The sequence below is a fragment of the Podarcis liolepis genome, assembly GCF_965112155.1.
Source record: "Podarcis liolepis genome assembly, chromosome: 14".
In the NCBI taxonomy this organism is placed as follows: domain Eukaryota; kingdom Metazoa; phylum Chordata; class Lepidosauria; order Squamata; family Lacertidae; genus Podarcis; species Podarcis liolepis.
Window position 1 is genome coordinate 48,197,874 of NC_139569.1, and position 26,028 is coordinate 48,223,901.

General features: G+C 43.2%; 1 protein-coding gene and 2 long non-coding RNA genes across 36 annotated transcripts in view; 1 reads left to right on the forward strand and 2 right to left on the reverse strand.

The window, feature by feature from the left end:
• Nucleotides 1–23,200, forward strand: part of TCF12 (transcription factor 12) — a 147,273-nt gene extending 124,073 nt beyond the window's left edge. For 19 of the 31 annotated variants that reach the window (XM_083475722.1, XM_083475728.1, XM_083475723.1 and 16 more), the window contains 6 exons: nt 782–988; nt 10,953–11,061; nt 14,042–14,213; nt 15,142–15,374; nt 19,146–19,299; nt 21,020–23,200. In XM_083475722.1, the coding sequence (XP_083331848.1) occupies nt 782–988; nt 10,953–11,061; nt 14,042–14,213; nt 15,142–15,374; nt 19,146–19,288 (864 nt within the window). In that variant the 3' untranslated portion in view covers nt 19,289–19,299; nt 21,020–23,200. The remainder of the gene's footprint in view (nt 1–781; nt 989–10,952; nt 11,062–14,041; nt 14,214–15,141; nt 15,375–19,145; nt 19,300–21,019) is intronic. The other 12 variants (XM_083475729.1, XM_083475738.1, XM_083475716.1 and 9 more) reach the window with 2 other exon arrangements.
• LOC310693684 lies at nt 18,577–21,013 on the reverse strand. Its single transcript, XR_014519326.1, has 2 exons — nt 19,895–21,013; nt 18,577–18,824 (listed from the first exon to the last, which is right to left on the reverse strand). It is a non-coding gene; the product is annotated as an uncharacterized lncRNA (long non-coding RNA).
• LOC310693669 lies at nt 22,612–24,359 on the reverse strand. Of its 4 annotated transcripts, none has more exons than XR_014519300.1 (3): nt 23,970–24,359; nt 23,338–23,398; nt 22,612–23,125 (listed from the first exon to the last, which is right to left on the reverse strand). It is a non-coding gene; the product is annotated as an uncharacterized lncRNA (long non-coding RNA). The 4 variants fall into 4 exon arrangements; XR_014519301.1 differs by having other exon boundaries at nt 23,338–23,476; XR_014519299.1 differs by lacking the exon at nt 23,338–23,398.
• Between the last annotated feature and the right edge of the window lie 1,669 nt (nt 24,360–26,028).

Genomic DNA, 26,028 nt, shown 5'->3' on the forward strand with positions numbered 1-26,028 from the left:
ACTTAGCCTAATGCAAGTTACTATTTCAGCCTCACCTACTTTACAGGATGGTAGTTTTGAAATACTGTTCTGAGCTGTTTGGGAAAGTGATAAATTGAAATAAGAAATACAAACTTCCTTTTTTAAAAAAAGGGGGGGGTAGAAATCCAAATTTCCTTTTGGTATGTAAATTGTATTTGGATTGAGCTCAGACTAATTTCTAAAATGTTTGCTTTATCAAATATCAAATGAGGTGGGTTTTAGGGCTAAAGGACTGTGAGTTGTCTTAAGGACGGTTTTTGATCTTTGTGGCTTAGTTAGGAGGGAGTTTGTAGGGTGGGTAGGATTTGTACCTGGGTCTTCAGTATTTTATCTACTCCACCAGTCATTTGCTGACTAAAAGGCCAACATTTGACTGAAAAGGCCAACATTTCATTTCAGCAAAATTATGCAGCAATTTTATTTTTAAATCCAAATTGGGATTTTGACATTTTTGCTGGTTTTTCTTTCTTCAAGTTGCATCCTAAAATATCAAATAGCATTAATCTTACAAATAACCGAATGTTGAAAAACATCCTTTTCTTTTTTTAGACAGAAGTAATTCCACATCCTCTCCAATCAGCTAGCGGCCCCCACTACCCACCTATTTGTTTATAGTGCTGCTTAGCTGCGTTTGAAATCCTTTTGATATTGCATTTCACTTGCCTTTCATGTCTTCCATTGTAGAAAGCATGACAGTATATAATGGATTTAGCAGATGTGTACAATAAATGACCTTTGTGCTCCTTTTAAATCCTAACAGCAGTCCCGGATGGAGGATCGCTTGGACAGACTCGATGATGCCATCAATGTGCTGAGGAGCCATGCGGTGGGGCCTTCAACGAGCCTGCCGAGCGCCCATGGAGAGATACATAGTTTACTGGGATCTTCCCACAATGGTCCAGTTAGTAGTTTGAACTCAAATTATGGAGCATCCAGCCTTGTAACCACCAGTCGGCAAGCCTCAATAGTAAGTAGCTATTTAATCTACTGAATGTGTTAAACTGACTGACTCTTGATTTAATTTTTAGTAGAACTGAAGCTTGAAAATTTGATGTTATGCATTAGTAACATCTGTCAGAAACCAAACTAGTGATAGTGGTTGTGGAAGAAGAAATGGCAGCCTGATGCATCTGCTGGTAGTTCCCATTTGGGAGGAATGTAGAGGGTGGGGAAGGGAGGGCAGAAAGAGGGGAACAGCTAAAGTGGTTCGCCTGGTGAACGCTCCGTAAAATCCTGCTGCTTTGACCGATGCAGAAACCGGAGACTTTTGCTAATAGTACTTGAGCTTATACATATGATTTTTCCAGATGTTTAATAATTGGCAGGCCATGTTCTGCTTGAAGTAGCAAACATGGAGATTGAACTGGGAAAGCAGTCAAGGAGGATGGAATTGGTCTCAAGTGTTCTGGGTTGCAAAAATGGTTATAAAATGCAACCAGCTTCTAGTAACAGATGCTGGCAAACAAGCCTGGAAAGAAGCTGCTGGTATGTGAAACCAGGTTGTGCCCAAACTCAGAATGTAAATGTAATGACTTTGAGCACAGCTGTAGTTTATGTAACAATGGGAAAGCCAAGTCCGTAGACTAATCTTCTCCCTCATCCCCAGAAGAGAGAAATATCTCACTGTCATTAATACATATATGAATCATTCTACATAAATGGATTTAAGACAGCCATGAATCAGAGTCAGACGCTGAAATCACTGTGTAAGAAAATGATACCGCAGATTTGCTTCTGTTTATTTCTCCCCTCAAACAGTTTAGGTTGGCTTGTTTACTGCATGATTTTCAAAGCTGCTGGCTATTCTGAGAATGTTTCCTTTTAAACAGGTTCACAGCTGGGTATTTCTTAATGAAGGCAGGATTTCACCTCCCATCAAAGTAGTTGGTGAAGGGGTACAATATATAAAACAGATTGACTTTCACTTCCATTTATATTAATACTGTTAAGCATCAAGGAGTCTAGTTGGTTTCCTGTTAATCCCCCTCCTCCCGTGGCATGTTTGGCTTGAGGCATTCATAGAATTTCATGATAGACATTATCAGCAGGCTAAGTTTATGATTCTAGAGTTGGAAATTTATGACTCTACAGTTGGAAGGGCCCTTGAGGATCATCTAGTCCAAACCCGTGTGATGCAGAAATCTCAACAAAAGCATCTTTGGCAGATGGCCATCCAGCCTCTGTTTAAAAACCTCCAAGGAAAGAGAGACCACAAACACCCGAGACAGACCATTCCACTGTCGGAACAGCTCTTACTGGCAGAAACTTACACATCAACCCTGGTTTCCTTAGATGCCTCCCACTATTCTTTCTTGTTGGAATTGTCTGCATTTGGGCCTTCAATATTTCAACTTGAAGAAGCTCCCATCCATTTTGGACTCTCTTTTCTGACCATGAGATCTCATCCAGTAGTTCCTTAAGCTTTTGAAATTGGGCCTTCTTGAAGTCCAGAGTGCGTGCAACTACACTCAGCTTTTCCTTGCCTCTGTATCACGAAACCCAGGTACAGTGGTACCTTGGTTTACAAACTTAATCTGTACCGGAAATCCATTCTTAAACCAAAACGGTTCTTAAACTGAGGCGTGCTTTCCCTAATGAGGCCTCCCGCCGCTGGTGCCCTCCCACCGTTTGGATTCCGTTCTTAGACCGAGGTAGAGTTCTCAAACCGGGACACTATTTCCAGTTTTGCAGAGTTTGTTAACCGAATCGTTCTTAAACTGGACTGTTCTTAAAGCAAGATACCACTGTACTTCTATTTCATTGAATAGTTCCTCCTTGTTGGTGAGGACCAGGTACAAGACAGATGATTCCTTTGTTGCTTCTTCCACCTTCTGGGAAATGAAATTGATAGCAAGGCAATGGAGGAATTTGTCAGTCCTTACATTCTTGGCAGTGTTTGAGTTCCAACAGTATCGGGGAAGTTGAAGTCTCCCATGACCACTGTATTTCTCCTTTTTGAATGTTTGGTAATCTGCTCTAGAAAGGCATCATCCAAGACTTCAGTCTGGCTTGGCGGTCTATAGCAGACACCCACAGTAAGGTCACTGTTGTTTCTCTCTCCTACAGTTTTTACCCATATTCTCTCAATCTGCTTTCCATGCTCCAGGTCATGGATCTATTTACAAGTGTACACATCCTTTACATATAATGCCATTCCTCCCTCCTTCCTGTATGATTGCCTTGAAACTAGAATGCCTTTGTTATTCATGCATTTTGGTGCAGAGGGAAGCTATAATGAAGAAGGAAATAAAGTGTGTGTGTGTGTGTGTGTGTGTGTGTGTGTGTAAACCGAACACTTCACACTGGAAAAGTAGGTTAAATGGGGGAGTTGGTTTTGAGTTTATGAAACTCACTGACCAGGCTTATATGGGAAGTAAAAGACTGTTCTTAATCTTATGCAAGGCTCTGGGTATATTCTCGCCTTCCACTTTGCCCCTCTCTGCATATATCCTAAGAGTTTGTTTCTTCTGGTACCCCTAACTGGATTCCCTTTTGTTTCTATTGGTCCATGTTGTCCTGGCCATTTGTAGAAAGGATATTGAGGTTTTCTGGAACTCAGCCAGCTGTGTATCCATTCATTGCAGATGTGCTCTGGTGGAACAAACTAACCACTGAAATACAGAAGAAGAGAGAGAAGCTGCATTTGTTGTGGTCAGCAAAGAGCAAAATGTCAAACTCTGATATTCTTGAGGATATCAGGCTTCTTACCCTTGACAATTAAATTTTAATACTCTTCTAACTTGATCTTCTTGGACTGCTACCAAAGTCCTAATTCGGAAGATTTTTGTTTTTGTGTAATTCTTATAAAAGGTGTCTTTGTGGAGTACCAGTAAGTGTTTGCCATATTCGCAAACACTTTGCATCCCTCTTCTGCGGTGTTTGGGCATCATGGCTGCAGCCTGCATCCTTCAATCTGCACACAGTCCTTAGTGATGCTGTTTGTTCAGCTTGTTTCTTTCTGTTCTTGTTTTCTCTTTCCTGTTCCCTTGCATGGTCCTGTTTTTGTGTTTTGATTTTTAGGGCTGAGGAGTTATTTATGCTCTTCCAGTTTGATCTGGAGGGGCAAGATGACTCGTCCCTCTGGAAGAGGCAAAAGACTCTTAAGTCCCTGCCTTTCAAATCCAGTAGGAAGTGGGATACTCAAGATAAAATGTCTTCCAACCTAATCTGCAAATAGAAATAGTAAGAACCAATTTCATTTTTTTGAACTACATATTGGGTGAAGATATTGTGATTTATGTAGAAGATGCAGTCATGGTCTGTGTGTATCACTGGAAACTTGTCCTGAATCCACATTTAATTCAGAAATGATGGGCTCTACATCATAGGTACTAAGGGAGAAACAGACTGGTGGGTCTGGTATAGGATTGTCTTCAGTGGTGAGATAGAAAATGTGCTCAGATTTGTTGGGCTGGCTGACTAGTGCAAGAAGACATGCTAATATTAGTGAACATTACGAGTATAGCTCTTAATCAAATATAACATTATGAAAGTAATAATGTTATAAGGCCAAACCTCCTTACCCCTCTCATCACCTCTGAAGCACCAGGGAGGAAGAGCTAAGGTTTTCTCATTCTAGCTTGCTCTTTAAGAAGAAACTGTGGAGGGTTCACCAGTCGGATATGGAGGCATCATCCACAGCTGATCAGTCCGAATCCCTTGGCCTGAGTGAAGGATGGGTGCCTAGTAGTTTCTTCTCCATATAATTTTTGTTGATGGAATTCTGACTGCTCTCAGTCGATAGAATGCATAGGACAAAGCCTTCTATGCCGGCTGGGTCTGAAAGGAGTTGCAGTTCTAAACATCTGGAGAACACTAGGTTGGGGAAGATCATGTATGTTGACTGAAGCACTGATGAAGTAGGAAAGTTTGCCCTTCTGAGTAAACCTTGGCCAAAAAAAGTTCATTAAGATTTAGCAATATATTTTGGACATCCCATTGCAGCTCATTTTAACTTCTTAACTCTTAGAAAAAATAATTAAATTTCCTTGAAAATGTCCTTGGCAGAAGAAACAAGGAAATGAGTAATGTAAGTCTTATTTTTTATGACTTGCATAACCAGGCATGGTTTTATTGTAACACTTGCTTAAGTTTTCTGCCAGCTTTTTAAAAAAAAACATTTCCTGCATCTCTGCTTAATTGTTGTTTTGGTGTGTTCTGTTGCGCTGGCTGTTACACTTTCCCTGCTCTTTACTCAATGATCATTTTAAATCTTAAAAGCAACCCACCATTTTGCGTTCTGTTTCATGTTTGGAAGCATACATTACTGTTAGATTCCATTGTGCTTTTTGGGAGAAGCCTGGCATTGGCATGAACTACAATAACTTTAAGCTAAAGTAGGGAGCAGAGTCCTTCACTAGCTCTCTTGCCAGACATGTTGAGCACTTTCAAGTAAGTTGGCTGTCTCTCTGTTCTTTGACGTATTTCCTTTTGTACTCGGTACTCAATAACAAGTTAGAGTCCTATTTTGCAAGCTGCTTGGACATGCTGTACTTTTCTCGGTCCGCTGCAAGAAATGTATAGTGCAGGGGTTGCCAGTGCAGCACCCACAGGTGCTAGCGCTCCTGCTGGTGTTTCGTGTCGCACCTGATAAGGTTTCAGTAAATATCCCCTCAAAAATCTGTGATGCATGGGAGACAGTTGGTTCTGTATGCTTGATCCTTGTGTTCATAGGCTTTGCTTGGCCTACATGGAAGTGCCCCCTTAAATGGGCCCTCATTTTGTTGGCTGCCAGGATTGTTTTCAACAGGGGAGTTGTCCTCTGCTCTCTCTCTTTGTCACCTTGATCAGATGTGAAACCTTCTGGTTTCAGTGTCAGTTACTTTAGGATTGCTACATTAGAGTGAGAGCTGAGTAATCCAGACTAAGTTTGCTCTAAACTATGGCTTAGTGTGATGTCTAAACGCTGCCAGTATTGTTGCAAAGTTTACATTCTGGCCAGGTTTTGAAATTCCAGAAATTAATATTTCCTGAATTATATTATTAAGAAAGTAACTGTTTGAATTCAGTTGATGATCTAATGGGGTTTAGTTCATCAACCTGAGAACTCATGTAAGTTGATTTGATATTGTACTTGGTTAACATGCCTGGGTGGTTCAGTTGGTTAGAGCAGTGTTTCCCAACCTTTTTTGGGCAAAGGCACACTTGTTTCATGAAAAAAATCTTGAGGCACACCACCATTACAGCCCCGTGACGTCAGCGCGCAGCGTCACGCCGGGAGGGACATGAATTGCTAGCAAATTACATAATCACCTCCTTGAGGGCTGGCTCATTTTCTCCGAAGGCAGAACCCCATTAATTAACAGCACAGACTCACACCATAGCCAAGACGAGGGGGGAAAACCTCAGTCATGCACAGTCATGCACATGTGGGGGCTAAATGAGGACGAAGACCGGGCAGAGAGCAGGGTTCAAATCACCCCACCTGGCCAGGGCAATCCCTGGGTGCTCCCTTGGGCCAGTCGCCTGACCCACCTCGCAGGGCTGTTGTTGCGAGGATAACACGGGGAGAACCACGCGCGCCCCCGGGAGCTCCTTGGAGGAAAAAGTGGGCGATGAATGCAATGCACGAAATATATGAGAGGTGACCAGGTTTTGCAGGTGAGGGGCCCCCGCCAGCCTCTGCTTCCAACACCTGGCGCAACGACGCCGAAGTTTCCCCCCGGGCTCGGCTCGGGGAGCAGCGCTGCTCCCCCCGGCTCCCCTTCGCCCTCCCGGCTCTCTCTGCCGCCCACTGGGGACCCCCCTCACCTGCCAAGTCCGGAGCGCCGGTGGAAGTTGCATGCATGCATGCAGGGCACCGCGTTGCCATTGCATTGCACTGCACTCCATGCAAAGCCTGCACGCATGCATTGCCTTGCACGCCCGCCAAGGGGTCTCCCCGCGGTCCGATGCGTCCCCTCCGGCGCGGATGCAGCATTGCAAAAATAAAAAAAACCCCGACGCAGCCCTACCTGGGGGGCAGCCTCCGCCTCCGCCGCTCCGCCTCCGCGGGGATCCCCGGGCTCCATCCTGCCGCCCGATCTCCGCGGGGGCGCAGGCAGGCTGCGCGGGGTCTGCGCGGAAGAGCCCCTGCCCGCCCGTCCGCCGCCGCCGCGCTCATTCCATGGCCGGGAGAAGAGCGCTTCAAACAAAACGCCCGGCCCGCCAGGCCACGCTCGGAAACGTAGTTCGCGCACCCCGCGCGGGCGCGGAGCCCAAGGGCGAGGGGACTACGGATCCCGGCAGCCCCCACGCCGGGGACGGAGGGGGAGAGGCCGGGTGCAGGGATGGGGGACGGGTGGGCGAGCGAGTGAGTGAGTGGCAGCCGCCAAGCCTTGGCCGAGAGCCAGGAAGGGCCTCCCCGGAGGAGGAGGGAGGCGCAGAGCGGGAGGGAGGGAGGGAACCCCAGGGGTCATCTAGTGACGGCGCCCCAATCGAAAATTTGACTTTAAAAAAAAAAAAATCTTTCGAATTATTTAATTTTTCCCGCGGCACACCAGGCAACATCTTGCGGCACACTGGTTGGGAAACACTGGGTTAGAGCATGGTGCTGAGAATGCCAAGCTTGCAAGTTTGATCCCCGCATGGGACAGCTGCATATTCCTGCTTTGCAGGGGGCTGGACTAGATGATCCTTAGCATCCCTTCCAACTCTACAATTCTATGATTCTATGTCTTACATTGCTGTGTAATGACATTCCTGGCAAAATATTTAATCTAAATTATTTTCTTGAGTCCCCTACCATATGTTCCGAGAAGTTCAACTTCACTTTCAAAGTTTCCAGACTGTTTTCTGAATCTAACATTTGATGTGTCTAAATAAAAAAATTTGATCTGTCTGTCATTGTTGGATTAGTCTTAGATTTTAACATTATCAAGAATCTGGTAGCTGTTAGGTTTGGACATCGCTTGAGGAATAAAAATTTAATAATATTCTGTAGCTACTTTGCCCCTAAGACATCTCATGATTAGCAGCTTGAATGTTATTTGGATTTGAGCATAACTAGAATAAAGATATACAAAACTTCTAGGGCAGAATTTAACAAAGTTTTATTTTTAACCCGGAGAGTTTCACACTTTCTTCATATAGAAACTTGTTTGTATTTCTATCTGGTGACTATTGATATTCTTGTGAAACTTTACACTAACCTGAGGCACAGTTCTATGTTAAAAGGAAAATAAGAGCATCTAGAAAATATTTGACTAGTGTGCATCTGTCTTTGTGGAAGAATCTTGCATTTGGAAAGTAACACAACAAATCAGGATGAATTGGAGTTCACAGGAAACAGTAAATTAAAGCATGAACTTGCATAAGGGTATTTATCTCTGTCTCAGTAAAACCCACACTAAATGTTAAAGAGAAAAGCTGCATTAATTACTCAAGAGGGATTCAAAGCTCAGCAGTTTACTAGGCTTGAAGGATTTATTGAAAAGCAGGGGTTCTCATGTGTAACTGTGGGCAATAAACCTATTTAATTAAAGGCTTAATCTTTTAGCTGCTGTTCTCTGCTATTTATTCCTATAAAAAAGCTTCATCTCTATAGTAGTGCTTGATTGCATGCCCCCCCTTTCAGGTTTGCATTTGTTGTTCCTTCTCCCATGAATACGTATGTTAAAGGGGGGGAGGGGGATGACCTTTGACCTGCCAAACATATTAGCATAGGCCTTCCAGTGCTAGCAACCAAGGGTTCATTGTGAAGCATGTCATCAATCCTGGCAGCAAATCAGCAAAAAACGTATGATATTGACACTGATGTTGCAAGAAGGGATCTCTCATGAGGGGTGAGGAGACAAGCTCTTACAACCCAACTCTCAACCCTTGAGATATGTTACAACCTTTAGAAGACCTCTGAAGGCAGCCCTGTATCGGGAAGTGCTTAATATTGAATGCTTTTAATGTTTAATTATGCTTTTGTATATGCTGGATTCTGCCTATACAACCCCATCAGATGGGTGGGGTACAAATAATCAAATGTTTGTTGTTGCAAGGCCAGGTTGCTCACCGGAGCGAGACGGTTTGAGCATATTACACCAATCCTGGTCGACAGCACTGGCTCCCAATTATTTTCCGGGCCCAATTCAAAGTGCTGGTTTTGACCTATAAAGCCTTAAACTGCTCAGGACCACAATACCTCAAGGACTGCCTCTTTCCATATGAACCCACCTCCTCCAAGAGAGATCCAGAGGGTGGCAACACGAGAACGAGCCTTTTCGGCAGTGGCTCCCCGTCTATGGAATGCTCTCCCCAGGGAGGTTCGCCTGGAGCCTTCATTATACATCTCTTTGACCAGGCCTTTGATTTATTTGATTGACATCCTATGCCCTTTTAATATGTGTTTGGGGGGAGTGTTGTTGGGTGGTGGTTGTTTTTATTTTGATTAAGTACCTTGTGGTTTTATATTCTGAGACCTGCAGGTATAGGGTGGTATATACCGTATTTTTCGCTCTATAAGATGCATCAGACCACAAGACGCACCTAGTTTTTGGAGGAGGAAAACATGAAAAAAAATATTCTGAATCTCAGAAGCCAGAACAGCAAGAGGGATCGCTGTGCAGTGAAAGCAGCAATCCCTCTTGCTGTTCTGGCTTCTGGGATAGCTGCGCAGCCTGCATTCGCTCCATAAGACGCACACACATTTCCCCTTACTTTTTAGGAGTGAAAAAGTGAGTCTTATCGAGCAAAAAATACGGTAAATTATAATAAGAATAGGACCTTGGCTGTGTGAAGTGATATTATTTCCCTTCCCATTTACGGTACTTTTAACTTCACTTCTCTTGAATCTTCTTCAATTAATGGTAGAAGCATTGCGTCATAGGAGGGGAGCCATAACTCTGCATTGGCAGCATGAGCATAAGAACATCAGAAGCACCTGCTAGATCAGGCTAATGGCCCATCTAGGCCAGAATCCTGTTCTCACAGTGGCCAACCAAATGCTTGTGGGGAAACTGCAAGGAGGATTCAAGCGCAACAGCACTCTCCTTCTCTTGTGGTTTCCAGCAGCTGCCGTTCAGAAACATTATTGTCTCTGCCTGTGAAGGCAGAGCATAGCCATCATGGCTAGTAGCTACTGATAGCTTTGTCCTCCATGAATTTATCTAATCCTCTTTTAAAGCCGTTTAATTGGGTGACCATCACTACCTCTTGTTGTGTAAATTCAATAGCAGATTAACTATGCAGTATGTGAAGAAGTACTTTCTTCTGTCCCAAATCTTCTAATATTCAGCTTTATTGAATGCACACAAGCTCTAGTGCTATGCAAGAATAAAAATTTTTCTTCTTCCTTCTCCATGCCATACATAATTCATAAATGCCTATCATGTAACCTCTTATTTGCCTTTTCTCTGGGCTGAAGAGCCCAAAATGCTGCCATGTTTCCTCACAGGGAGTTGCAATCCCTTTATCATTTTGTTGCCCTTTTCTGAACATTTCCCAACTACAATATTGTTTGTGGGATGAGGTGACTGCAACTGTACAAAGTATTCCAAATTCAATTCTTTTCTTAACTCCAGCGTGGAATTTGCCTTTTTCACAGCTGCTGCACACTGGGTCAACATCTTTGTTGAGCTATCTACTTTCACTCCAAGGTCTCATTCCTGGTCAGTCACTGCCAGTTCAGATCCCATTATGTTGTTTGTGCAATTATGATCCGCCCCCCCCCATTACATACACCCCTTTACACTTGTTTACATTGAATTTACACTGAATTCCATTTTACTGCCCATTTGGTCAGTTTGGATATGTCCTTTCGGAGCTCTTCACAATCACTTTTTGTTTTATTGGAACAATTTAGGATCATCAGCAAACATAACCACCTCACTACTCATTCCCTGTTCCGCCAGTTGAAGAACCTGTGGCAGCAGTGCTAGGAGCCACTGCCACTGAGAAAGGCCTTGGGTTGACTGCTTCTATTGCCTGACCGATTATCTGTGATTGTGCTTTTTTTGTCCTAGGTCAGTGCGCACCGAGAAGACAGCCTCAGTGGCAATCATTCGGGATTGTCCAGTGCCCTTTCTGCTCAGAATTCTGAACTAAACCACAAAGCACAAGAAAGCTACAGAGGTAAGACGAGTACAGAGGTAAGATGAATTCCAGCTGGATTTTTCCTAACCCAGGACTCTGGGTGACTAGTCCATCTAAGCATCCTAATCTACAAACCTGCCTGTATTTAATTGTCCCTTCATGAACGAGAAATATACTGTAGCTGGAGAAATCCTTGTGATATGCAGTAAAATTCTTCATGTAAACCCCACTGATTCCTCTCCCTAAAAACTTGTATTTGGGTTGCTGTTTGTTGTGATCCCAGGCATGCTTTGGCAATGTTTGTATACCTGTCTTAAACAGCGATGGGAAACATTTTTGCCCCGATTAGCCATATCTTGTATCTTCTCCCCACCCCACCTGTGCAGGCCATCTTTGACAAGTAGACAGGACCTGTCAAAGCATAACCCATGTGCAGAGTTTACTAAGCACCCAGCAACCAGGTGATTGTTGGGTGCTTCAGAACTGCTGCACAAGGTGCTTTGCAAAGCCTCTAGTTCAGAGCTTTCCAAACTTTTCATGTTGGTGACACTTTTTAGACAAGCTTCATTTTGCGCACAGTGATTCAGTTTTAGTAGCAAACCGGAGGTTAAACTAACCCCTTGTAAGAGCATTCATACGACACACCTACACATTGCAGCCGACACACTAACGGGTCATGACACACAGTTTGGAAAGCTCTGCTCTAGCTGGTGTTTGGGCAGTGCTGAGCACAATAACTGCAAAGTACTTTGCATATACTTCTCAATCAGTAATAAGCTTGCCAAAAGCCTAACAACCAGCTGATTGTGGGATGCCTCTTTTAACCCCACCGCTACCTGCTCCACACCTGACATCCTGTATGATATCAGGTGTAGGGCACATGGGCATGGCTTGGCCAAAATGGCCTTGGGGGCCAAATGGGGAGTTTAGTTAGGCTAAATTTGATGTGCATGCTGGAAGTTCCCCACTTCTGCTTAAGTGCACACGCACACACACACACACACACACACACACACACATGGCCATGTGGATGCAAGTTAGTAAATTAATGTAGCATATCCCATAATAGTTGTCTGTCTTTCCTTCCAAACTGCATGTGTCAGCCTATCTACTAAAGGGGATTAAATCTGCACAATCACTTTTGGAGATAGTTTTCCACCTGCAGAAGTCGTTCCCTATACAGTGGTGCCTCGCAAGACGAAAAGAATCCGTTCTGTGATTCTCTTCGTCTAGCGGTTTTTTTGTCTTGCGAAGCAAGCCCATTGACGGATTAGAGGATTAGTGCTATTAGCGGCTTTTAGTGGCTTATCGGATCAGCTGATAAGCGGCTTAGCGGCTTAGAAAAAAGGGGGGAGGAAAAAAACCCCGCAGGAACTCGCAAGACCTTTTCGTCTTGCGAAGCAAGCCCATAGGAGATTTGTTTTGCAAAGCACCTCCAAAACGGAAAACTCTTTCGTCTAGCGGGTTTTCCGTCTTGCGAGGCATTCATCTTGCGGGGCACCACTGTAAACTGAAATGGACTTGTGTAGCACTTCCTGTTTTTAAAAATGATGTTTATACAGTAACAAGCTGAAGTGATACCCCAGCCTTGGCAGAACACACCCATTCATAGCAGGTACCTTTAAGAGCACTTTCAGTTCTCAGCTGAAACAAGCTAAGGCATGAGAAGTTTTGCTGGCCTGAATGGATGGATTCCCTCCTTTTTTCCTTTCCTCATTTTGCACAGTAAAATGAGCAGTACCACAGATGGCTTCTTTGAGTAGGTCTTATGCACAGAGGGGATAGAACCAGTTGGAACTTACAGCCACAGTGCACAACGACTGCCCATTCTGGTCCCTGATTTATTCATATGGTGTTTGCCAACAGTTCTCCAAATGGTCTCTTAAAATAATATTTCTTTGAATGGCATCTTATAAATCCACAGCACTGTGATTTGGGTTGTGGGTCCTGCAGTTTCAACCTGCAGTAATCATTTATTAGGTACATCACAAAAAAGTTTTATTCTCTCAATGTTTCTCATAGACAGTAGGGCACTATGGAGAGGTTATATCCCCTTAAGGATCACTTAATGCGAGTCTGCTGCAGGAGGCGGAGCATATGGACCTGTGCCATGTATTTCAGGTTCTCAAGAGTAGGAATATGAGGAAATGAGAACCATTCATGTTGCACTGAAAAGGGTTTGGGATGAGAGCCACACTTAGTTCCACTTGAGACATGCACACAATGCTAGCAGGGCAAGGCGACTGGAATCTGGAAAAGTTCCTGCCTCCCCCTCCCAAAGCAATTTGTTTTTGTCTTTGCAGGGAGAATTCTTATTGCCCAGGGCTTTACATGATCACTTATTTGAAGCCAAAATGGGGGCAAGACAGAAGTATCCAGCAGAGTTCCTAGAGGCTCTTTTTCTCACTTCAGAATTGTTGTGAACTGGTCCTGGTCTTTTGTGACACTTGCTGAAATAAGCACGGTCTCAAATTTCTTCTGTTCTGGCATGGACCTCTAATTTATGGTAGACAGCAATTACATTTCAAAGGTTTTCTGGAATTGTGAGAGATTCTTAAATGAAAACTGCAAGTTTGGGGGGGTTTTTCATCAAGAAAAAAGTCTAATGGGTGACATGTTGAGCAGCCAATAAAAGCATCAGTGTTGGAGGAGTTCAAGTGAAAAAGCAAACTGTTTTTATCTGTCATATTAAATTACATCATCTTCCCCACAAAACCCAAATGCACCCAACCCATCAAGTAGCTATTTCAGACAGCTAATGGACTCAACATTAGAGCCTCCCACATTGTCACCTTGAAACACTTAGGTTTAGTTTGGAGCAAAAGAAGGGAGAGGTTTCTAATACTACCATATGACCTTCCTCCTGATCTTAGTTCCTTCTTCAACATTTTCTTATGTCTTCTCTATCTGGGTGGGAGCCACTTGCTACCCATTTTCTTAGCCAGGTTGTCTTTGGACAAACATAAGGGAGGTGGTGGTTTTCTTATTGCCAGTTACACTCTGTTGTGTTTGCATGCAGTGCTGTCATCTGGGTTGCCGAACCACTCCGTAGCATTAGGTCCGGCTGAGATCAAGTCAGAGCACAAGGAGAAAGATGAAAACACACATGAACCTGCCTCCTCTGATGATATGAAATCGGATGATGAGTCCTCCCAAAAGGATATCAAAATCTCATCAAGAGGAAGAACAAGGTATAGCAGCCCACTCCTCAGAGGTCAGGTTCTCTGTCAGTACCCTCTGCCTGGGGTGAGAAAAAGTCTTAGAGTGCTTTGGGGGGCATAATCAAAAAGAGCATATATGATTTCAGGTGTCAGTTCAGTGTACAAATAATGGAAAGTTCAATATGGAAGTTTTCCCCCAGTGTCTTCTAAGGCTCAGTAGTTCCTGCAAACTGTCATGCTCATTCCAGGCAGTGCCCTTAAGACCTTTATTGTCCCCTCAGAATAAGGTCCACTATTTCTGGTACACCACAAAGGATGACAGGCACTTCACATGGAGAAGTGGGCAGCTTTCCAAGTCAGGAGTGAGTTGCCAGGTGTAGGTATTTTTTGCTCTTCCTGATAAGCTGCCATTCTTAAGTAAGCTCTGAGTCTTTATTGTGTATACCTTCCATCCTGACCTGTTCATGTGAGCTGCGTGGACCTCTGAAAGATCTGCTTCTGGTTTGGAGGAAATGACTAGTAAGGCAAAAAGAAGGATCACTTCAGCAAATTCCCCTTGGCGGCAGTAATTTCTCTTGTTAATTACTTTGGGGTGAACTTGCTTACAACTTGCTTGCATAAACTAAGAGCCAGGTGCTCACAGATCTCAACTCTGGCAACATTTTTGGAACACTGTCTTCAGGTTGCCATAACCTCACTGACAGGTTACACTATTCATGCAATTGTTCTACTTGTGTGAGAGACAGGTTGGCCAAAAGTAGCCAAAGCGGGGTGGGGGGTGGGGTTAGAGTGAGAAATTAGGGCTCGTTGTTCTGGTTTGCAGAGGCCAATTTTTTGCATGGAAGACTCTTGAAAAGGAGGAATGCAGGCAGCAGTAAAAAGTTCTGTGATATGATGTGAACAGGGATGATTGCCAGGGTGCTTACTCCAGGCACTTTACCTGCCTGTGTTTCAACAGCAGCACTAACGAAGATGAGGACTTAAATCCGGAACAAAAGCTGGAGCGGGAGCGAGAGAGGCGGATGGCCAACAACGCTCGTGAGCGCTTGCGGGTCCGAGATATTAACGAAGCATTCAAAGAGCTGGGCCGGATGTGTCAACTTCATCTGAAGAGTGAGAAACCTCAGACCAAGCTGCTTATTCTTCACCAGGCTGTGGCAGTCATCCTCAGTCTCGAGCAGCAAGTCAGAGGTGAGCTTGGCTGGGCGGAACGTGTGTCTCTTCTTTCCCTCTTTGTCCCAGTTTTTGTGTTGCCTTCTTCATCCAAGTTTGAATGTCATTCATTAAGCCATGTTCTAATTTGCATCTAAGAGGGATAGGGATGAAGAAGGAGGGCAGGCCATGTTGCCTTGTGGGCAAGAGGTGGCAGTGGCAGGACCTTTCTGCACAGTGCTGTGTGAAGTGGGTGTGGTGCACTCAGGATACACCACCTATCCATTCATGCTGGGTGGTGCAATTCCACAGTATCATGGGTGGCTGCCAGCTCGGTTGTGTATAAACTTAGGATGGCCAGACCTAACCCTTTTTGAGTTCCAGCATATTTAATGGGAAAGCTGAGCATGTATAACTTTTAAGAGTTCCTTTTCTCAGTAAGATTCAACATAAACCTGGGAACACAGAGAGATTTTATTGCTTTTTAACAAACGGGTCCAGGCTGTTATATCTGCTTCTCCCGCAAACCCCACCCCGTCCCCCAGAAATATCACAGAGGCAAGAAAATGCCCATGTATCACATACTGCTTAATATTGTTGTAAACCGCTTAGAGATTTCTTTAACAATGAAGTGGTATATAAATTTTTAAAATAAATAAATCACAGTTCAGCACAGGCATCTGGACCCTCTGGGGTTGGCATGGTGCTGCTTGGACAGAGCGCAGTAACTTCAAGCCAAGGCCAGCAGCCCCCTGCCTCAGTTCCCCTTCTCTATAAGCAGGCGGTAGCATTTTATCAGTTATGATTGGGGCTCTTTTTCAGGAAAAAGGGGGTAAAGTGCCATGGTGGGGGGCGGGGGAGCATGTATTTTCTTCTCTATTAGTGTTATACTATTTATGTACTGTGTGTTTTGTATAATTGTTTTGCTTTTATAATTCAATTTATGTTTACCATAAAGTCTTTGTAGGCCTATTCGTGATTTTTTTGGTTTGTGTACCTCATTCTTCCTTCAAACTGTGTGCTAGGGCTTCAACAGGCACTTGCCATGCAGTCACTCTGTGGTGATTTTCTGTCTGGGCTTATTTCACTGTTACTGCAGGCATGAAATCAGTAAACGTAAGTTAACATAAGGTCAGTCCTTATTCCCAGGCAGGAGTAGCTGGCAGAACAGGGTGGGCTGCCCAATGCAGAGGTTGCTGCTGGTAACCTGAGGGGGGTGAGTGAGGTGCAGAACATGGCCCCGGGATTATCTGATTGGCTCTGCAGCTATGCCCCCACAACACCGACCTCCCTGCTCCCTTAGCTCCTGGCAGCAACCTCCATGCTGGGAAGGCAGGTGAGCAGCACTGTTGTGCCAGCCACCACTGTTCCCACGATGCAGGCAGGCAATTTTAGATTTTGATCTGCTTCCCCAAGGCAAGCTAGGAGCTTCATGACTGGACTGAGAATTTAAGCTTGCTCTCTCAGGTCCAAGTCCTCCCTAACCTCTGGGTGTTTGGCTATATCTACAAATTGAAATACTAGAGCTGAATAAAGAAAGCAAAGGATAGATGCAACTGAAAATACATTGATAATCTTCGCTAATGATCATGAATGCAGCTTGTGTGGTGTTTGCAGTGCGGGTTCACAGGAGGAGGATCCACTGCGTGCCTGGAGCTCTGCGCAAGGAAGGGCTGTCCCCTTGTCTTCCGTGTCAGGAATGTTCCTGCTGAGCTCTGTGTGCACACCAGTGCCCTGAGTGCTTTAAATCCTAACCATAGGCGATAATTTTTTATTTAAATTACATTCTGTCAAGTCCATTTATCATAATCCTTGTGGGGTTTGCCTGACTTTGAGGGGGCAGCAGCTGCCACTGGAAGCAGAGTTAACCCTTAGCAACAAATCCATATCCATGTCAACCTTGAAAAGTCCTCTCTTGAGGTTGGGTTATAAAATAAGCACAGTTCTTTATAATCACATTCTCCTGTCGAACTGGAGCGACTGTTGACCTCTCATATGCAACTCCTTTTATATCTGTGTCAAAGAAATGATGAGACGGACATCAGAGCCACACCATCTCCCACTAAAGAGGATGCGATTCTCCCTCCCTTGTTTGTTTCTCCCTGTGGGCCGCCTGGACACAGCTGTGTTTTGTATTGTGCTTTCTCATTTGATGCATTTCCAGGGTGTACATATAAATGTCTTCGAGATGCAGAAGGTGTCAACATTAATATCTGCTCAGTGGTCTAAATCACCAAGTGACATCTCATCTGTTCTGTTGGCTTATGCCAGCAACTTGGGCCTCATTTTGTATTCTTTTTTCCTGTTACGTTGTAAGAAAACAAGGATGAGTGTGTTTATCTTGGAAGTGGCGGAATTAACAGCTGAACATGGAAATGGAATATTTAATAGCAGTATTTTTATCAATGGCTTAGATCAGGCTTCCCCAACCTGGTGCCCTCCAGATGAACCACACAGCTGTGCTGGTTGGGATTTATGGAAGTTGTAGTCTCAAACATATTTGAGGGCACAAAGTTGAGGATGGCCGACTTGAATGAACAGGTGAATGGAATCCTTAGCAGATATGAAACTGGGAGGAATCAGTAATATCTCAGAAAACAGGAATCGCCTAGCCTATCAGCTAAGATCAAGTGTAGAAAACAGTCCTGATCTTGACAAAATGGAAATCTGAGCCAAAACTAACAAAATGAAATTCAACAGAACCAAATGCAAACTTCTGCATTTAGACAAAAATCAATAAAATACACAGATATATAGATTGGAGAATATATTGACACTGGTACAGTGGTACCTCGGGTTACATACACTTCAGGTTACACACTCCACTAAGCCAGAAATAGTGCTTCAGGTTAAGAACTTTGCTTCAGGATAAGAACAGAAATCGGGCTCCGGCGGTGTGGCGGCAGAAGGAGGCCCCATTAGCTAAAGTGGTGCTTCAGGTTAAGAACAGTTTCAGGTTAAGAAACGGACCTCAGGAACGAATTAAGTAGTTAACCTGAGGTATAACCCGAACGAATTAAGTACTTAACCACTGTATATCTGAAAGGGTTATTGAGGTTTTAATCAATCACAAGCTGCACATGAGTCACTAGTGTGATACAGATGCAAAAAAAGCTAATGTGAATTTAAGCTTCATTAGCAAAACTATAAAATATATAATCAAAATTAAAACAACAACCCAGTAACACGTCACAATGTCTCCATTGTGTTTTGGAGTATCTTATGAAAAATGTTTAACATGGTGTTGTTTGTTTTATTAAATACTGTTTTAAAAGTTTTTAGTTGTGACTTGTACTGCCTCAGGGACCAGCTGAAACCATATTTGGGGTATAAATGTGAAAAACAGTAAATCAACATGGTCCTTCTGTTTTGCATCATGAGTTTCCACACCAGAATCAGATGCCACTAGGAATGTGCAGAGCTTCTGTGGAAACATCCCAGGCTATCTCTGAACTCTTGGTGGACTGCTGGTTCTCTATCTGGTTGGGGCTGAGTACAGCAAATAAACAGATTTTTTATTTTTGAAACTGTTGTTTTGTGCAAAATTGGTGAATCATAAAACAATGTATTTCAAAGGTGGCTTTGGTGAAAGAGCATTATACAAGCTGCCTTGCAATGCCTTGGCTCAGAAAGATGGCATATCTAGATTAAAATAAATAAACATCTGTAAGAACTATCTGTGGAGTTCAGCATGCTTGATAATGCCAGGTAGATAGATCTTTGGTTTGCTTCCATACTGAGAACTAGTCACCAATCAAAACCACACCTTTCATGCATTAACAGAGGTGGTGTTTTTTATGTTACTCTTAGAGAGGAACCTAAACCCAAAAGCAGCCTGCCTTAAGAGAAGGGAAGAAGAAAAAGTTTCTGCCGTATCGGCAGAGCCACCAGCATCACATCCAGGGAGCCATCCTGGACTTAGTGAAACTACCAACCCTATGGGTCATATGTAAACACCAGCCAGGTAAGTGAAACATTTCACATCTGTGTGAGTTAAAAAAAGCTCTTTTGAATATCCAGAATTGAAATTTGAGTGTAGGACACAGGACATACAGTGGTGCCCCACAAGACGAATGCCTCGCAAGACGGAAAACTCGCTAGACGAAAGAGTTTTCCGTTTTGGAGGTGCTTCGCAAACCAAATCTCCTATGGGCTTGCTTCGCAAGACGAAAATGTCTTGCGAGTTCCTGTGGTTTCCCCCCCTTCCCCCCCTTTTTCTAAGCCGCTAAGCCGCTTATCAGCTGATCCGATAAGCCGCTAATAGCGCTAATCCGTCAATGGGCTTGCTTCACAAGACGAAAAAACCGCTAGACGAAGAGAATCACAGAACGGATTCTTTTCGTCTTGCGAGGCACCACTGTAGTTAAAGTATGAAAATGATTTGACTACTCTTTGTGCTTTGTGCTGTTGCCATGAGACCCAGATCTAGTTGTTGTTTTCAAATGCTATAAAGTCCTTTACCATTTTACCACATCTAATATAGTTTTGTTAAAATGAATAGCAGTACTCAACAAAAACCTTTAGGACTTGCCATTACTAAAAATCTACTGAGAGCTCACCTTAAGAAGCACCAGATCGTCAGCCTGTGTCGGTGTTTGCATAAGTCACTTGTACCACTTTTTAGCAGGGAGAGATGAGAGGTGCAACTAAAAACAATCACACAAAAACCAATTCTGTGGAAGAAGCATCCAAGTGAGCTCCCTGATTGGCCCTCATGACTTGATGTAGCTGTTTTGTTATTATGGCATCCTTGCTACTTCAGTTTTGCACAAAAGTAGCTGAGTGCCAAGCATTTTGCCACCTGGCTCTTTGCTTTGTGGGTAAGTGCTTTGCACAGATGCCAGCTCCTCCCTGTGTTTTGTGCTACTGTAAAACTCACTGTGAGGATTAACCACAAAGTGTGTATATATTGTGAAGACAGAACAGTTTTGAAGAGGGTAGACCAAGGCTAATACTCTGTCCGTGCAAACTAGACTGATTGCTTGGTATAGGAATGGTCTCTGTTGTGTCCCTGACTTGGTTACAGCAGGTGGTCCATCCAGTTTTGAGGGGGTCATCTGCAATTAGACCAGTAGCTGGTAATGCAAATGGGCTCTTGGGCATATTTTCTCCATGAGCTTGTCATGACAGAGAGATTCTTCTGAGTAGAGTGTTTTCCTTTGCACAGTTGATGCTTTGGTGCTGACTTTGCTCTACCTCCACACAGAATGGAAGCAAGTCAAGCCATTTCAACTCCTACTTGATCTATTGGCTAGTGCAATAGACCAATTTCTATGCGGGGCAGAGCCACACTATACATTTAAAGCACATTCAGTGCACTTTCAAAGCACATGACTTTCCCCCTAAATCATGGGAGCTGTAGTTTAAGTTCACAGGATTTGGGGGGGGGGAGGCTAAATGTGTGTTGGATATGATTTTAATGTTTAGTGTAGATCTGCCTCTAGTTTCTTGGATGGGGCCATTGGGCCTCAGTGCTATGGGATAAACTGCTTCAAGAGAAACAGAATCTGATCTTCCACATAAAACAGGATGCTGACCTACATGGCTTGCTGGGGCTGACTGGTCTTTCGGCCAGCTGCAGATCAGCCAGGCTTTGCTGGTGAAAATAGTAACTATTAGTAGATTTAGCAGACATTCATGGTGCCATCATCATTTGCTAATATCTTCTATGATTTTCACACCAGAATTCCAGAATCATGGGGAGGAAACCTAGAAGGTGACCTGCTTTTCTTCACAAGGACACAGACTCAAAACTGAACGAAGACACATCTGATAGGAGACACAAGAAACCCAAACGCAATTATATGGTTAAAGTAACTGGTGACCAACCGCATCAGGGTGATGATGCCAACAGCATCTCCTCCTGATAGAATTTCAGCACCAGAAATATTCTGTGCATCTCCTCCTCCTGCTCCTCCTCCTTGTCCTCTTGCAAGCAGCATGCCGCTCCAGCACAATCAGAGACTCTTTGATTCCTCCACTCGCTGTGGAAGTTGCCTTGTGCCTAAACTGAATTGACAAATGCATTGTAACTACAAATTGTTATTTATTTGTAATGGAACTGTGAAGGTCTACATATGAAGGGAAATGTTAAGCTGTTCAAAGCTGATGGGAGTTCAGCTGAGAGGTTGGTGTTAAGAGAGCAAAACTACAAAAACTTCTAACCCTTCACATTCCCAGCATACTTGTGAATGTCTTAAAAGAAAGAAGGGACAAGGGCTTCTGTCATTCTTCCCATTCCTTTGGCTGTTTGGTGCATGTTTTCCTTAGTATGTCTTTTTATTTTTAAATGCTTGCCAGCCCTCTCAGGCACAGTTCCTTATTGCAAAGGTGTTCACGTTCCAAGTGCAAGGCATGAACCATACTATGGTCACAGCACTCTTGGAATGAAAAGAAGTGATGTACTGTTGATTTCTCAAACCCTTTAGACAGTTGGGGTTCCTAGTATAACTTACAATGTGAACTGTAAATTGGGGGGGAGGGACAACCAACTTAGAACTGCTTTGTTTTCTAAGCAGTAAGCATAAGTAAATGGTTGTAAGCATAAAATATATTAAAATGCAAAGGAGACTTACTTACCTGTTGTAAAGTCTGGTGAGCAGTCCGATCTGAAGTTTGTTGTGGCAGGAGTAGGGTGAGTGGATCTGACCACTGGGATGCAAGAGCAACAGCCAGTCTGTCCTTACACTTTAGCTTAAAAATTATCATCTAGTTTACCTGCAAAGAAGGTTGGGATGGGATCCTATCAACTTCTTGCAGAACATCTTTGTCCTAGAAAATAAGCTGCCCCAGCAATCTCAGAATATGCTGCAGCTTGACCTGAGTGGTCCTTAAGTCTTCCCTTCTTGCTCCCTCTTTTGGGGATATCCCAGCTCTTTTGAACTTCCATAAAAGCTGTCTTCCACTGTAGCACCCCAGAGTGTGGCAGAGAGGAAGGGACAATCAAAACACAACTTTCTTAACTCTCTTCCTGGCTGCCATCTGCTTGTACTCACTAAAGAAATAGATCAACTAGCCATTTGAATAATCTCACCACATTTGAAAGAACAAAAACGTTGCTACAACAGGCTTAAGAATTTTAGATCATGTCTTAGGTGGTTCCTAGAAAATCAACTGGTTTGTGAAGTGACTGACTGGATTATTTATCAGTTCTCCAGTAACACCTGATCCAACTTCTGTGGCCTTGTTCTTCATTTCAGTGCTTCTTGTCTCAATGAACTTCTGCTTATGATGACATGTGAAAGTGCTCACCTGCCACTGCCTGACCTTTTTCCTTCCAAGCTTGTTGTCTCTTGGCTGTATTAGACTTTGTGGTATGCCCAGAAGCTTTCCTTCATAAAATAGAAAGAGAGAGAGAGAGAGAGAGAGAAAAAGAAAACATTTGGCTTATTTTTCACTGTAGCTAGTCTTTTATACAATAATCTTGTAAGAAAGTGTCTTGAATTCTAAATATTACTCTTTCTAGATTTTTGAAATCAAAAAAGTTTTCAGTAAAAAAAATTTCTTACTTTATTTTACTATATTAGGTAGTAAAAAATGTAGGGTTATTTACCGTAACCTGTCCATTAATACCATAAATTTACAATAGCATTGTAAGAGCATAGTAGGGTTCTAGCATACTGTGTAGTACCTTATGGAGTATTGTAAGAGCTACTTGTCCGAGATGAATTGCTTCTCATCTTGTTACCCGGTTTCCATTGTTGGTTTATTGAAAATTTGTACCCTGTGTCAAATTTCAGGATGTTACTGATAAACTTTTTCAACCAGCAGAAAGAAGTTCAACATTTTTTCTGTCAAATGTAACAGAAAACACTATGTATATAACATTTATGTAGCAATAAATGTGCCATCTTTTTTTAAAAAAAGCCTTTGTAAATCAGTTATTTTAACACTTTTCTTATGCTATTTTGTGTTTGATTTATAAGAAAAAGAAAGAAAGAAAGAAAGAAAGAAAGAAAGAAAGAAAGAAAGAAAGAAAGAAAGAGAGAGAAATTGGTCTTACCCTGAATTTTTCTGTTTACTGGGAATGATTGATAACATTCCTCAAAGGGACATTCCTCCTCCTAGAAGGAGCAGGCAGGGTCCACTGAAGCTTTTTGCCTCCTCCCCAGGGGCAGACGTTATGCCTCACATCAGATTGCCTAGCAGAACAGACAACTTGACCCCACACCAACATTTCAACTTTAACTCTGCCATTGACTGAAACCTAGCAGTTGAGAAACAGTACTGAACAGCAAAAGAGAAAACAACGCTAAACAGAGAAGCATAAGAAGGGCTTATCCACAGCAAAGTAGAACAGATACCCCCCCCCCAAATGAATGGAACATACACTGACAGGCAAAACTCCTAACCATATGTATGGCTGTGGCAAGAGTCAAAACCCACACCCCTCAGCTTGCCAACAGAAGAAGGAGAGGTGGGTGGAATGTCATTCATCATTCTCAGTAAACAGAATTCATGGTAAGACCAATTTCCACTTTTACCTAAGAATGATGAATGATGGAGGGCATTCATCATGGGGATGTAAGAGCAGTCTCAGGTGTGGGCTTGACACAATACAGGAAAGATCCTAGAACAGATAATTCAACAGACTATGAGCACTTAGAAAAGGATGCTGTGATTACTAAAACTCACCATGGGTAGATTCTCAGAATGCTGGAGAGGCTGCACCTTCATAGGCACATACCTCCACATGTGGTGGGAATGCCCCAAAGTTCAATCCTTTTGGATATCAGAGCTGCAGGAAACAATAGCAAAACACATAATAGACGTAACTCCAGAACTAACCTTATTAAATATCTTCCAGAACAACAATGTACACACAGATGACAAGGAACTCATAAGTTGCTTACTCTTCAGCAGCAAGAAATACTAGACACTGGAAAGACCTATCAGGAGTGAACATAGACCACTGGTACCAAAATGTATGGGAAACTGCCTACTAGAAAAGGTAACTAGCAAATTTAAATTAGCACATGGACAAGCAGAAAGGATGCCTTCACCCTGGTGTGGTTCCCCTTAATCACATACCCAGCACAACAGGACAATGACATATCTCCCCCCCCAAAAAAAACAACAACAACACACACCTACAAATCAATATGGCTAACCTGACCCCCAACAACCTCCCCCCCCCCACTTTAAATATTTTTTTCAGCTCATTATGTATCACTTCCCAATATTCCTCAGCTACTCTACAGGTCTACCACATATGATAAAAGGTTGGATTGGGCCCCAATCTCACTGAAATATGAGCAAAAGCATTTGAGATTAAGGTGGGTGAGAATCTTAGAAAGAAGCACAGATGTAGAGCCAGCTCTCTGTGAAATGTTCTGTAGCAACAGCGACTAGCCAGAGAGCATAGCTGAATCTTGGAACAGTTAAAAGCTTAGCTTTTCTATTTTATGTGCTTTTTTATTGCATGAATCAGGAAAGGCAAAGATTGGCCAGAAGAAACAGGCTCCGGAGCAGCAGAAATGTGCAGCCCCCTTCCTCACCCCTCTCATAGCGAAAGGCCACCTCCATCAAAGGACTGCAAACAGAACTCAATTTAGCAACTATTAAGAACCACGAAGTTCTTGACGATGAAAAATATCCCTGCATTCTTGGCTTCTCTATGGTGGGTATCAAAAGATGTGAGCACCATCAGGGAGCCTACTTCTGAGGTACTTTGTAGCTAGCTAGAACGGTTGCTTTGAGGGTGCCAAAAGAAAGTCATATAGTAATAATAAAAATAATTTATTAACAACAATTACAATATGCAGGAAAAACAAAACCTTGAGAAATGAAATTGCCTGCATCCTTCGATTAGCAGTCAACTCCAGAGGGCCTTCTAGAAGCTACACTTCTTTGCTCAAAGCTTCCCAGAACTTCTCAACCCTGGGGCTTCCCGGAGCTGCTTGCAGAGTGGGGAATGGAACTCTTATTGTGCTCAGAAACACCCATATTCAGCCCATGTCTTGTTACTTACTGCTGAATATAATGTGGGCCCAGAGGACAGCCCTCGCACATATGAGGCTGGAGCGTCTCAGAAAGAGCAGGCAGGCAGGGGGGAGGGAACGCTGAGTGCATAGCACTGCACACATCGGAAACTCCAACGCGGTCCCCGTGAGCAGAGATGCTTCTGTTTTTTAAGATATATCAGAATTTGGACTTAAGAAACAGGCATGTTCTGGAAGAAGGAGACAAGTTAACCTGCTAAATGAATCAGCCACTGAGTGCCAAGGTCTCTATCTGGAGAAGATTTTTTTCGTAATTGGATTGGTATGTGGTAGAGAGAAGCCTTTGCTTTCTCTTTATATATTCACTGTGCTGTTTTATGATTTGGCAGCTCTTCACCGAAGAAGAAATTACGGTAGCTACTAATGGATTGTAATTATTAATGGATTGCAATTATTAATGGACTGCAAGAGGGAATCAGCAAGAACTTTATAATGCTTATGGATTAACTGAAACAATGGAATTGTGTGGAAAATAGTGGGATGTTCTGTGGCAATACCCTCTTATGGAGAACTCGTAACTTTGATTTATTATGGTGTTGGCGAGATATCAGCTTGTTATCGGATGGGAAAGTATTCAAAGAAAACACTGGAAGTCTGCCCGGAGTAATGGCCATTCGCCAGACGTCAGACCACTTTCGGTTTTGAGAAAAGCAAGATGGCGAAAGGTCACTACGCAGTAAAATTGAGTCCTT